Here is a 14,700-nt window from a genome sequence, read left to right as displayed (position 1 = left end):
CTTCAACCTAAAAAACAGCAAAGACTGATGACCCTTCAAATAAGGGAGAAGAAAGGAAACTAAACATTTTTTAAGAATTACATGCCAACACATACACACCATTTATTATTTATTGGTAATTGTTTTTGTTTTATACTAAAGCCAATTAGGGGCCGGTGTGTAGGAGCCATTTTATGGGTGTTGTTGGTGTGTCAGTTTATTTAAGTTATATGTATAGTGCAATATTATTTATGAACACTGGGTGGCGGGGTTTAGCTGCACCGGGTGTATATAAAGAGGTCATAGGTGACAGGAAAGGGAGGGACACAGAAGGAAGAGAGCATACCGATTCCACCAGCCCGGCAGATGCTCATCACAACAATTAGAACTGTACAATTAACCCTGGTATGTAAAGCTGAATAAAACCTCATTATAAACTACAACAAAGGACCGGAAACTCATCTGTTTGTGTCTGCGTCTGGATCACTCATCAGCCCTTCTGTGAAAGTAACGGCAAAAATATATAGGACATAGGAAAGGAAATTGCCATTACATTAACTTAAAAGACTATCCACAAAAAACAAAATGTCACTCAGTGTTTATTTTGCTGCTAGATGGCTTCCGGTAACTGCTAGAATCCACTTCAAGACACTGGTACTTGCGTACCATGCTGCAAATGGATCTGGCCCTTCCTACATCCAGGACATTGTTAAAATGTACACCCCAGCGCGTGCTCTACGCTCTGCATCAGCCAAACCAACACACTCTCACTCCCTAAGCGTCCAATAGCGACGTTTGGTCAGTGTCCGTGGCGTCCAATTGTGACGCTCCTAGGCTCCTTCAGCGTCATAAAGGGACGCAAATAGCTTTCAACTGATTGCAATGTATTCCCATCTGCGTCGGGATTTGACGCTCATGGAAGCACGGCATTCGTTTATGCCGGCTGCCCTTAAAGGCAATGTGAGCATCCATTCCCATTGGATAACGGAGAATTGTACACCCGGAAGTAAGTACTCCTCTTACTGTCGATTGATGTCACAGTGATATCTGCACTACTCATCGACTAAAAAACACCAGATTATCCTTGTTAATTACACAACATTGATTGGTTTAAATTGTGTGCAATGCTTTTGTATTTTTCCCCTTCGATTCGGAGAAACAAATATGTTTTCTGAGTAAAGGATGGCAGAAGACGCTACACTACCCAGAATCCCCAGCTATCGTTTGGCCTATACTGTACCATGTGCTCTGTTTGACAAACCCCGTTTTTTTCACCATTCATTCCGATGGCTGGCGTCTATGTCACGTGATCTTCAAATTTCTCCCTGCAGAAAAAGAAAACATGGCCGAAATTTGTTTTATTCTCGGTGTAAAATGCCTATTTTAAAGTTAGTTTGGCCATTAAAATGCGTTTTGATCTCATTTGATGCGAGAAATATGAGTTGTTATTTCAGATTATGTGTGCAGTGGATGTACATGATCTTTAGTTTGCTAGTTATTACGAAGATTACTTCAGGAAATCGCGACGTTTTCATTGTTACCAAGGTGGTTGCTAGGGACGCTGCTATCGATATTATTTCTGTTAAGTTGTGTAACTGTTTAATGGTGTTATCTTTATTGTTACCCCCTTCCCCGTCAATGTATAGTGTTGGTCCACAGCCTAAACATATTAGTTTAACAAAATCTGCATCTAAAGATAGCCTACGTTATTTCCCCCTGTGCAATTCCAGTCTCACATCTCAGAGCACATCGTCATTAACAAATACCGGAAACAGACCAAAATAATAATAATACCTTATTCCGAGTGTGCTTGCTTTTCTCTTTGAAAGTCATCACATAACGGCATTGTAATACACGGTTCGGCTGCATTACATATTACATATCTGCCGTAGTTCTGTATTTATAGCCCTGATGAGAAGACAAACATGAGGAACTGAAAACGTGACGTGGATCATAAATATATCAGCCATTAAACAACATCTTACATTTCTTTTCACACAATACGTCTCCTTGCAGTATCAACACTAATTCGGCTCACTTTTATATTTGATCAAATCGGTAGATAGGCTGTATTTACACCATAAAGGTGCACAGCTGATATAAAGGGACACCTGGGGCCTATGCTACGAAGCTTGTTCAACCTAACCTGGATATGTTTGAGTTAGCCGGTTGGCCTAATCCAAAACATACGCGCTCTCGCTAAACTGTACTACGACGCTGGTTATCAAGTGGATCGCTCAAGCCAGCCGTGTCCTATCTAGTTAGGTGCGCGTTCACATGAAAGGGGTGGTATTTGGAGCATTCGACCAATCACAAACATGGAGAAGCGCACTGACAGCGCAGCGTCATACTTCCTGAATGAAAAGTGAACTTTAATACTAGTCAAAAATGAAGAAGTTAAACTTTAAACATCCATGACTTAAACACTTTACCCAGGATCAAAGCCTCAGAGCTGCACCTGCAAGGTGAAAACAGCTGGCAAAAGAAAAAGTGTTTGAATGCGTACATTAACAGGTTTATGATATCACTGCCCCGTCTAAAACACGATCTGACTTCAATTACATTTGTCTCGAGTGTTTCGTCAACTTATGTGTTGCTTAAAATAATACTTCTGCATACAGTATGTGACACAGTGAGTGTTGCACGGCCAGATACGGCTCAGCTGACTCAGATAAGGAGAGATATGATACATTATGAAGTGATATGCCGCGGACTGTACTTAATGTACTCTGATCCGGTTACTTATGTTGTGGCCGATATTTCTTAACGCTAATGTTATAATAGTCAGATTACTCTGAAGATGGAGGTGATATTCTATTCATGTTCACGTTCACACAGTCGGTGATTTTTGCCGGCCGTCTTTCCTGCGACGGCAGTTTTTCTGTATTTCCTTTCTCCTGTAATATGACTTGATCGCTTTAAACTCCGCACACTGAGCTCTGATTGGTCAGCAGGCGGTGCTTTCACTGAGTTGAGCTCTTAGCCTGCAACCTAACCTGGTCCCGACCAGGTTAGCTGCTTAGCATATATTACCATGGAGATCTAGCCTGCTAAAAAGAGAACCAGCTTCGGATGACCGGAAAGCCGGAGTTTTCCCTGAATTTAGCCGGCTAAGCGAAAATCCTGCTTCGCAGTATACCCCCCTGGTGGTTAAAGCATGTTATTGAATTTCAATATTTTTATTATTAGATCTTAATACGATCCCTATAAAGTATATTCATTACTCGTTATTCTCTACTAATTGTTAATTAAAGACTGTATGTAATGACTATTTTGCACATCCCTTTCAAGATTTCAAGATTTTCTAAGGTTTATTGACAGATCATATAGGCCTACACAACTGTTCTGCACTGAATGAAAAACTTGGGTTGCAGGTTCCTCAACAGTGCATTACAAGACATCTATCAATATGTGTGCATACCTCCAGCAATGTTAACTATGTTGAAGCACTTATTTTAACTGATATTATACATAATGTATATGTACTCTTATAAGATGTATGTAGATATTTCATCTCTGGCCTTGTCAGGTATTGAACAATCAATAAATAAAGAACACAGAATTGTTGAATATAAAACACAGAATTTGTGTGATTATACTAAATGATTTTCAAATAAACACAACTGCATATTTAACTGTTACACATGCTGATGTAACGCAAATGTTCCAACTTGGGATCAATAAAGTATATCTTATCTTAAGATGATCGATGGCTACTGCCATATTTGCAAAATGTTCCTCTGAACCTTGACAAGTGCATGTTTCAGGCTTATCAATTAATGTAATGTAATGTTATCACAGGGGTCACACACATAAGACCAGCTGTTAAATAAAGCTCTTCTGACCTTAGCTGGCATGTGGGTATATATAGTAATACTGCCCATAATGGGCACAAGCAATTTTCACCCATTTATTAATTATATGTTTTAAATGTGAGTGTTTCCTGTCCCCTAAACCTCCAGGGATGTACACAGTTTAATACTGGCAACTTCTTATTATGGGAAATACGAAAACGTCTTTTAAAACTACAACTCCCAGTAGAGACGTGCCATAGAGAACATGTTGCGAAACAGAATAGCCAGCATGTGTAGTTCTGGGGACGGGGTGGGGGAGGGGGGACGCGGTGGACCCGTTCAAATCCAGTTTTGGACAGTCTGCCATGGTTCCATCCCATTTCAAGTGCTGTTCGAGAATCGGCTTAACCCTCGGAGCACACTCTCCAATCACAGAGCTTGAGGACTATCACGGGGTTTGTCAAGAGCACATGGTGTAGTCCAAACGATAGCTGGGGATTCTGGGTAGTGTAGTGTCTTCTGCCATCCTTTACTCCTGGGAATGGACGCTCACATTACCTTTAAGGGCAGCCGACATAAACGAATGCCGTGCTTCCATGAGCGTCAAATCCCGACGCAGATGGGAATACATTGCAATCAGTTGAAAGCTATTTGCGTCCCTTTATGACGCTGAAGGAGCCTAGGAGCGTCACAATTGGACGCCACGGACACTGACCAAACGTCGCTATTGGACGCTTAGGGAGTGAGAGTGTGTTGGCCAAACGGCTCGCTGCACCCTCGCTGCGAAGGGGACCCAAGTTCCCATCAGCAGAAACACGTGGGTTTGCTGTCCTGGCTCCAAGATGGTGGAACGAGCTCCCATTGACATCAGGACAGCAGAAAGCTCACACACCTTCCAGACTGAAACTCATCTCTCTCGACTCCACTTCGAGCTCTAGAACTACTAACAAAGCACCTATATACTAACAAAGGACTGGCTTACCTAAAGCCAGCTTGAGTAGCACTTGAAATGTTTGGCTCTATGAAGCCTGATGTACTTTATGATTCTGTTTTCTTCAAGTTTGTATTTTGTTGGTCGAACGCACTTATTGTGAGTCGCTCTGGATAAAAGCGTCAGCTAAATGCAATGTGATGTAATGTAATGTGTGAATAGACAACTTGCTTTCTATTGCATCCACTAAATAATGGATAGCTGATGATCAATAGTCACATGATTAAAAGGTAGACGTTGTATTTTCAGAGAGGGGAACATTTGTCCAAAAACCTCCAAAATGCTGTAAAGGTTTGGACCGACTTCTGTTTCTAGCAAGCGATAATGTAGAGACATTGTAACTATGGTAACACAAATGTATAGTAAATTAGTGATGGGTTTTTCTTTAACGTTAGCTTGTGTTAGCTTATGACTGTCATTAACATTCATTAGGTAACGTTAGTTTTAGAACATTCAGACGGAGACCAAGCAGTGTCAATGTGATGTGTTCTCTGTATTAATACTTGAGGTTGGCAGAAGGGAAAGACCCATATTGCTTTTTAAAATATATTTTTTAATTCACTTCCTCCTTCCTTGAGTTTCTTTTGTCATGGTCCTCTGCAGCAGCTCTGCGGGTATGCTGTCTGCTAAACAAGGCCAACTGTCGCCTGAAGGAAGTGTTTAAAGTAATCTGTGCCAGCAGCAGAAGAACAAGCTCCTTCTTTGTTTTCTGTCATGTAGAAAATGTATGAAGGAAGTTATTCACATCATGCGGTTGTCACAGAAAATATAAACTAAATATTAATAAAAAAATACTGCGAGATTACTAGGATTTATGAAATATGCTTTATCTGATATTGCAGGAGTGGGTCGGGTTGCAGTTTGAGAAGTTATTCAGAAAGATAAATATATTGATGTACTTGTTTCACTGAACCGGTCTGAATGTCTTTGTTCCAGCTGCTCGTGTTTCTCCCTCTGAAGCAGCTCCGCAGGTATGCTGCTTTCCTAACAAGCACACCTGGCAAACTTCCTTGTTCCTTGTTCCTTGAGTTTGTGTTTTACTTTTGATTGAACCTGTTGAGCCCGGAGCCTGTTTTTCAGGCTCGAAAATGACATTCCCAGAACAAATGACTTCACTTCTAAAAGGAGTAAATTAATAATCTTTTTTCTCAAAGAAATTATAAACCTTTGAGTAGGATGTAGAAAAGTCAGAATAAATCTAGATTTTTTTATTTTAAAGTAAATTCTGATTGAACATAGTAAAAAACTGGAAATGATTGTGTCCGTCGAAAGAAAAAACATTACTTATAGTGAAAACCACCCTTGAATGATGGGATAGTAAACTAAAAGCTTTAGGAATACAAACTATAACATATAATACGTACCCTGTATCAAGATGGATGCAAAACAAGTGAGATTTGACCTTTTTAGAGAGGTTTAGAAGAAAAACCCACTTCTGGGGTCATTTGGGTGGATTTTCCATATCTCTGGCCCCCAGTGGTCGATTTTGGTGATTGACACCTCTTTGTAACCGTTAGAGCCAATAGCCGCGTTCACACCGGGGTACTTTTCCCCGTACTTTTCGCGTTTAGTTCCGTTAGTACCCCTTATGTCGCGTTCACACCAAAAAGAGTACTGAGTGTCGGGAACTTTTACCCCCATTTTTAGTGCCTGCTGAGAGATTTTAGTTTCCTGGGGGAAAACAGTTCCCCAGTTCTGATTGACTGGACGAATTGCAAACCACGCCCCGTAAAACTCTGAAATGTTTTGTAGAGCCGCCATTTTATTATCCTTATATTAGCATTAGCATTAGCATTCGCCCAGCGCAGAAACGCAGAGAGACTAACTTATGGCAACACAAAATAAAACATGGGAGCGGTGGAGATGAGGAGGTGTCGGCGTTCTGGCGATTTACTCTGAAGGCTTCAGTAGAAGCTGCTGGGACTCCCAGCAGCTTCTACTGAAGCCTTCCCCAACTCCGGGGACTCCGGGCGGCAGAATACGCCGTGAAGATGTTTGCGGCCTGCCAGGAAACCCAAAGCAGAAGAAGAAGAAGTGACGTCAGCGGCTTCATTTGCCTAATCCTCCCTCAGGGACTTATTCCGGTGTGAACGCGATCTGCACTTAGTGCCCTGGGGTAATAAGTGCCGGGGCACTAAGTACGGCAAAGTACTTGGTGTGAACGCGGCTAAAAGAATCGAGGGGAAGTTCCTCAATCCAGGTTAATGCCTTTTTCATTTAATGATGAGAGAAAAAACGAGGGAACACGTAAATCTAGTGCATTCACACATTGGTTGGTCACGCTTCATACATAACAGTCTCCAACAAACAGGAATTCATTCGTCAGAGTTGCATTATAAGAAATCTCAGAGTGTGGATTAGGGCTGCACGATTTTGGGAAAAAATCGAATTGCGATTTTTCTGACAAATATTGCGATTGCGATTCGAATTGCGATATTTATTTTTAAGCGAGCCAATGGAAGTTTATTGTAAAATGCGGCCATAACTCCGGCTAGGAAGGTCGTATCAACATACTCCCGTCTCTAGCACCCCGCAGCCCGAGCTACGAGTGAAAGAACTAAACTTACATGAAACTTCCGTTGGGTTGCTTTAAAGTCAAGCTTCAGTTAAAGATTCACCCTTTTAGATGTAGAACATGTGATGGAGCATCACTAACCTGACTCAGACGGTTCACCAAAGCATCTAAAGCTCCATTGGAAGCCATTTGGAAAGGGCAGGCACTTTCAAAAGCACTTGGCAGGTGATTGGATCAATCTGTCTATCACCTTCTATCATGGGCCACTTCTGATTGGTTAACAATGGCTGGTACATGTGGAGCACAGCACTTCTGATTGGTGTGGAGGACTGACACACAAGAAGAAAAAAAAAGAAATGTAAAAAAAAAAAAGGAAAAAAAAATCGCAGGCTTTGCGATTTGATAATCTCGAATCGCGATTTCGATTTAAAATCGATTAATCGTTCAGCCCTAGTGTGGATATCGATTGCGTGGCCTTGGCTCGGATCTGACGTACCTGCTCTGCCCTGATCTACCACTAGCTGTTAACGAGCTAGCAACCATATTGTGTGTGAGAAGTGTCCAGTGTTCCACATCTAACTTTGTTCGTATTGAGAGCACCGTCCAGGTGCTTATAGTGCATTGTGCCACACACAGGGAAGCACTGACAGCCAGCACCTCATTCTGATTCTCACCCTCCATGGTACGTCTGGAAGGCCTGCCAGCTTCACAATCAGCTGCAATTGGCTTGATTGGGTTGAAATGTAACTGTAATCCAGAAATAACATGTCGACCAGTTTCCTGCTGGTTCAGGTTCAGGTGTGAGTGAAGTGCCGGGGCCAGCACGACGCCCACTCACCTGCAGGGGTTCACCGTATCCAGAACCACAGCGTTAATGGATCGGAGAACCATTTTGTGCTAATGTCGCCCACTGACATTCGCATGAACGTACAGTAAAGGTGTTGCCGGCATCAAATAAAAAAAGAGTGAATAATTTTCAATTCGTTGTATTCTGTTTTTATTTATGTTTTACATAACGTCCCAACTTCATTGAATTGGGGTTTGTATTCAGTATATCAATGGATTTATGTATGGAACTATTCATTTCTCTGTATTTCTGTGGAGCAGATGGTATTTCACATTTCACCTTTAAATAAGGTTGTTTTCATTTCTGGAAGCATGTTATGTAAGAAGTTGGCAGACAAGACTATCAATCAGTGTCAGGGAGTGTCTCTGCATTCAGGTACAAGGGACATTTACTTTTTCTGTTGATCACATCAGGAAGATGTTTTCTTGCCAAGGCCCGTCACGATAAGAAATGTTTTGGCAGGTGTGTTCAGGTGTGAGAACAGGGCGTCAGGGGAGGAGAGTATCTGACAGTATATAAGTCACCTCTCAACACCACATTTCATCAGACTTGAAGCTCCTGCTGGAAGTCAGAAGACCCTCACACAACTCTGCTGATCTACTTCACCAGGTGAGGACTAACTGACGAACACACATTTATTATAACAACTTTACTTTTCTGTGTGAAACTGCAGCTGCTGGATTAGTGTCTGCAGGGACCAGTTGCATGTATAGGCACAGTTGAGAGTCAGACTCCAAGTGTTGTTAACTCTCATCACTCCTACTCCTTAACAGACGTTTAAATCAGGCTCTGAAGTCTGTGCTGTTTTTTCTCAACAGGTTGGAGAAATGGCCACAGAAGAAATGAACGTTGCTGCTCTGGGACGACCGTTCACCCTAGGGATGCTCTATGATTCTCGGAGTGACAGACTGGTGCCAGGTAAGACTTCGCATAGTCACAAAGCTTTCATCATAGTCACCGTATAACAACAATTCACCAGGCCTGACATTACTTTGTTAAGTTATCTTTTGATTCTCGTCGTGCCATTTTAAATTGAGTGTGTTATGAGAGTTGTTTCTTTGTCTCTTTGTGCACCTGTGTATATCGGGATATTCTTTCACTGCTTTTGTCTGTCGATTATATTTTCTATGCATTTATTACACAGCTTAGTTGAATACTTGATTCTGATTGGTCAATAAGAACATTTCAGAGGTTATTGCAACCCAGTCTCACGGCATTTCGTGTTCACCAACACGATCTTTAATCTATTGATTCGTGTTCACCATCACGATTTGCCCCTTTTTTTCGTGTTGCACAGCACGATTTTAAAAGCAATGTATTTCTACTGGTAATGTGTTTCGTGCCTGCAGGCTGCAGCACGTCTTTTTCTCCGGTCGGGTCGAGGAAGACCGGAAGCTGTGTGGTTCATAAAAACATGTTCTTACTCAATATCAAGCCACAGTTATTGCTTTTATTTTAAATCGTATAATTTCTGACTTTTGTTGCCGTCTGTGAGGAAAATAAATGGGGCTCAGAGCCTCAGGATACTGAGATCTGTATTTTTAAAATCTTTTTTTCCTTCTAATTTGTTATTCTTTTCAAAATAACACACTGTTATTTACTCACCAATAACACACAATTATCCTTGCTTTTATTTATTGGTTTAATTCCATAATCTCGGGCTTTTTTGGCGTCCGTCAGGAACTGAATTTCAAAATAAATATAACCGGAAACAGACGTAGGCATTTCGAGCGATTGCCCAAGATCCTCAGCTATGGTTTTAAGCTCGCTTATTGGATATTTTAGCCGCAATGCATGCTGGGATTTGGTGTTTATATTATATGAAATCCGGAAAACATTTTAAAAGAATAAAATAATACTTAAATCCGAGTGCTCTTGCTTTTCTCTTTGGAAGTCATCACATAACGGCATTGTAATACACGGTTCGGCTGCATTACATATTACAGATCTGCCGTAGTTCTTTATTTATAGAGCCCTGATGAGAAGACCTTTGGAAAAACTGGAAGAAATGCCGCCGAAACTGAATACTTGACGTGGATCATAAATATATCAACAATTAAACAACATCTTCAATTTCTCTTCACACAATACGTCTCCTTGCAGTATCAACACTAATTCGGCTGACTTTTACATTTGATCTAATTCATAGATAGGTTATATTTACACCATAACGGTGCACAGCTGATAGAAAAGGACTGTAGTTTTCAAAGATATTACTGATTTTCTTTGAATGTAAGAATGTAAATACTGAGTCTGAAATAGTATAGCAATATGCTGTAAAATGATGTGAAAGCATGCATAAAACTATACATCTTCAGATGTTGTACATACACACTAATAATACAAAGTTATTATGGCCTTGTGTGCACCTCCTAGTGGTTAAAGCACGTTATTGAATTATTGTTTTTATGTGTTATATTTGATTACAAACATATTAAGAGTACATACTTTCATAGGGGGAAAGTATAAATATAGAAATATAGAATATAAAAAATCAAGAAGATACTATAAGTGATCTCTACAATAAAACAGTTTAGTGCACGATGTACACAGATATTAATAGGAGGAGGTGCAAAACAGAAAAACGGATTAACCTTTATTTAAACATTAAATAACAGATTAAGGTCTTCTTTTAAATAAGAAAAACACTTTGGGGGTATCTATCTACAGATAAATATTAAGCCTGAGAAAGTACTTAACGTCTAATATATTGCTTTCCTGCAATGTTAACTATGTTGAAACACTTATTTTAACTGATATTATACACATTAATTATACTCTTATGTATGTAGATAGAATAAGAAATGTGCAGAATATGACAGTGTAATGGTGGAGGTACACACATATTGATAGATGTCTTGTAATGCACTGTTGAGGAACCTGTGACCCAAGTTTTTCATTCATTGCATAACTACACCGTAGTTGTGTATGATATGTCAATAAACCTTTGAAATCTTGAAAGGGATGTGCAAAATAGCCATAATATACAGTCTTTAATTAACTATTAGTAGAGAATAACGAGTAATGAATATACTTTATTACTTGTTTCCATTCATGTCAATTGCAGATACATGTTTAGTCTTCTCAAGCACCAACTATCAAATATCTCTCCTGATTGTTGGCACTTGACAATCACCTTATCTGAATTTTACTCAGGTGTAACTAGAGTCTGATTTAAGGGTTGTTTATATTTCACATCATTAATCAGAATCTGCAAAGTAACTCAAATAAATGCAGTGGAGTAAAAATACCAGGTTAACCTCTGAATTGTAGTGGAGTAGAATTACAAAGTAGCAATGAGCTGTCATGTGGGTATATATTAATGCTATATATGTGTTTAATACTGGCAACTTCTAATTGTGGGAAAAACGAAAACGTTCAGTAGAGACGTCCCATAGAACATTTTGCGAAACACAATAGCCAGCATGTGTAGTTCTGGGGGGGTGTTCGATTCCAGTTTTGGATAATCTGGCGTGCTTTCGTTCCATTTCACACAGCTGTTTGACGCTCTGCGTAACCTTACGGGAACTGTAGTCCTAAACGATAGCTGGGGATTATGGGTAGTGTAGTGTCTTCGGCCATCCTAAACTCAGAAATGTTGACAATCGCAATGATGCTCGAAATGTCCCTTATAGGCCTACGTCTGTTTCCGGTTATTTTTATTTTGAAATTCAGTTCCTGACGGACACCAAAAAAGCCCGAGATTATGGAATTAAACCAATAAATAAAAGCAAGGATAATTGTGTGTTATTGGTGAGTAAATAACAGTGTGTTATTTTGAAAAGAATAACAACTTAGAAGGAAAAAAATATTTAAAAATACAGATTTCAGTATCCTGAGGCTCTGATCCCCATTTATTTCCCTCACAGACGGCAACAAAAGTCCGAAATTATACGATTTAAAATAAAAGCAATAACCGTGGCTTGATATTGAGTAAGAACATGTTTTTATGAGCCACACAGCTTCCGGTCTTCCACGACCCGACCGGAGAAAAAGACGTGCTGCAGCCTGCAGGCACGAAACACGTTACCAGTAGAAATACATTGCTTTTAAAATCGTGATGGTGAACACGAATCAATAGATTAAAAATCGTGTTGATGAACACGAAATGCCGTGAGACTGGGTTGATATACTGCATAGTACGACACAAACCTCCGCTGTGTATTTTCAAAACAAAATACAGTAAAACTATGGTCGCAGGCCCAAGTTGAACTCTCTGAGGCCTGCATAGCCCCAACAACAGCCTCTGATCATCAACAGACTTCATGCAATGCTTCATCGGATGCATTTTGTAGCTCTATCTAACCCCTAACATCTAAATCTACTTCCAGCATGGACACATGTTCATAAAATACATCCATTGTTTGTTCTATATGCTTCTTGAAATCCAAAAAAACACATCGTTTTTCTAGAACAGATTACAAATCGCCTGAAAATGGTACAAACAAGTGGCAACATGTGTGACGAAGGTGTGGCGCTGGGCTATATCATGCAATTGAAAGTTAAACTTAAGCTCGCTCCATTGCGGAGATATTCCCGCGAGAGTGAGGAAAACTTAAATTGTTGTTACACTCCTGGCAGGATATGAAGCCTGCACAACTTTGAAATGATACGTTTTATGATAATTTATATGAACAAAGGTTTTGCCCTGAACTGATCCGGCAACTGTTTGCTCTCCAATTTGTTCAGGTCCCAGATTGTGGAATGAGGAAACTTTAAAAGTAAAAACAACTGAAACCTCTCAGCCGAGCAGTTATTTGGGAATGTCTGCATCTGACTCCATTGAATCCAAGTCGAACATGCTGGACATTGACGCTTCTCTGAAGGCCAGTGTCATGGGTGGACTGATAAAAGTTGGAGGATCTGCCAAATACCTGAACGATCAGAAACAATTCAAGAATCAGAGCAGAGTGACCTTTCAGTACAAAGCTACCACCAAGTTCAAGGAGTTGTCAATTGATGATATGACCCTGGACACCAAACAGATGGAGGTTATTAAGGAGGGCTTGGCGACGCATGTAGTCACAGGCATCCTGTATGGGGCACATGCTTTCTTCGTGTTTGACAGTGAGAAGTTAGAAGCCAGCCAGGTTAAGAAGATAGAGGGCAGCATGCAAGCTGTGATAAAGAAGATTCCTTGTTTAAATATTAAGGGGAAGGTTGACATCAAGCTGACGGCTGCAGAGAAAGCCCTGACTGACACTTTCTCCTGCAAATTCCACGGAGACTTCCGTCTTAAAAGCAACCCAGCAACATTTAAAGATGCAGTGCAGACCTATGTAGAACTTCCACAGCTACTGGGAACAAATGGAGAGAATTCGGTCCCAGTGGCGGTCTGGCTGATGCCGCTGAAGTGTTTTGATCCCAAAGCTCCTGAGCTGATGACCGGGATCAGCATCGGACTAGTTATCAAGGTGCAGGAAGCTCTGGAAGATTTAAAGGAAACACAAAGGAGATGCAACGATTCTCTGGGAGACAAAGTGGTAGAGAGTTTCCCCGTGCTTCACAAACAGTTGAGCACTTTCCTCAAACTGTGTGGTTATTATGAATCCCGCCTCCAACAGACCGTGGCAGAGAAACTTCCCTCCATCCGAGCAGCAAAGGAAGATGAGAGCTCACTGGAAGAAGTCTTTAAAGCCAGGCACACGTCACCCTTCAGCCATGAAAAACTAACCAAGTGGCTGGATCACAAAGAGAGAGAAATCAACATCATCAGGTCCTGTGTGGATATCATGAAGGACGTTAAGATCGTCCAGAACCGGTCTGAGCTGGACAGAGAGGTTCTTGGAAACGACTTTGTTATGTGCTTTGTTTTCACCTCCATGGAGAGTGCTGACCCCTGCCTCGAAGCGATGGATCAATACGCAAACTCACTAGAATGCGCAAGCACTGAAGAGGAGCCATGGTACTACTCAGATAAGGTCTTACAAATCATGCAACACAATACCACAGTTTTCATGGCCAATGTGAAATCAGGCGAGGCCTATTGTTTCCTCATAGCAGCCATTGAAAATGAGAAATTCGAAGGATCAACCCTCTACTTCTACGAGAGAGGCGTTCTGAAGACTGAAAACCGCACATGACCAGAGAATCAGTCAGTGAGGTGAAGAAGCATACCGGAAAGTAGAGATCTGAACTGGTGTAAGTAATTTTCATGAATTTTAAGTAAAATATTTTCATATATCTTTTCTCTAAAAACCCTCAGAATGACTAATTAAATATGTTGTTTTGGTTTCTCCATTAGACGCCTGTGATCTCACGCTGGAACACTGCAGGCAACTTTCTTGTGGTCAATACAGTTTTCTTTCCACTGTTAATCCTTTTCTGAAGATACTTTATTTAGATGTTTCTGTTACGATCAGGGTTAGTCTTCCTTCTGATGCTTGCAACACATTTAGGGGATACATGTGCTGGCCTCTAACACCACATAAATGACCATATTAACCTGCAAATTGCAAAAGGCGTTCCACAGGGCTCTATCCTGAACCCTGCAGGAAACTTTCTTGGAGTCCATATAGTTTTCTTTCGGCTGTTAATAATTTTCTAAAGAGACTTAATTTAGATTTTTCTGTTA

At 40.7% G+C, this 14,700-nt stretch overlaps 1 protein-coding gene across 1 annotated transcript; it reads left to right on the top strand.

Moving 5' to 3' along the window:
* The first annotated feature begins 8,693 nt into the window (after positions 1–8,693).
* On the top strand, positions 8,694–14,430 carry LOC117465109 (stonustoxin subunit alpha-like). The gene is made up of 4 exons (XM_034108001.1): positions 8,694–8,735; positions 8,945–9,044; positions 12,816–14,267; positions 14,371–14,430. Exons 2-3 carry the CDS (start codon positions 8,954–8,956, stop codon positions 14,207–14,209), a joined length of 1,485 nt encoding a protein of 494 aa, XP_033963892.1. The 5' UTR covers positions 8,694–8,735; positions 8,945–8,953; the 3' UTR covers positions 14,210–14,267; positions 14,371–14,430.
* The last annotated feature ends 270 nt before the right edge of the window (positions 14,431–14,700 follow it).

This window comes from Pseudochaenichthys georgianus, chromosome 19 (assembly GCF_902827115.2).
Source record: "Pseudochaenichthys georgianus chromosome 19, fPseGeo1.2, whole genome shotgun sequence".
Classification (NCBI taxonomy): domain Eukaryota; kingdom Metazoa; phylum Chordata; class Actinopteri; order Perciformes; family Channichthyidae; genus Pseudochaenichthys; species Pseudochaenichthys georgianus.
This window is presented reverse-complemented; position numbering and strand designations above follow the sequence as displayed.

Coding starts and splice junctions, on each gene's coding strand:
- LOC117465109 (XM_034108001.1), top strand. CDS start 8,954: ATGGCCACAGAAGAAATGAACGTTGCTGCTCTGGGACGACCGTTCACC. Junction 9,045..12,815: donor GAGTGACAGACTGGTGCCAG/GTAAGACTTCGC, acceptor CAATTTGTTCAG/GTCCCAGATTGTGGAATGAG.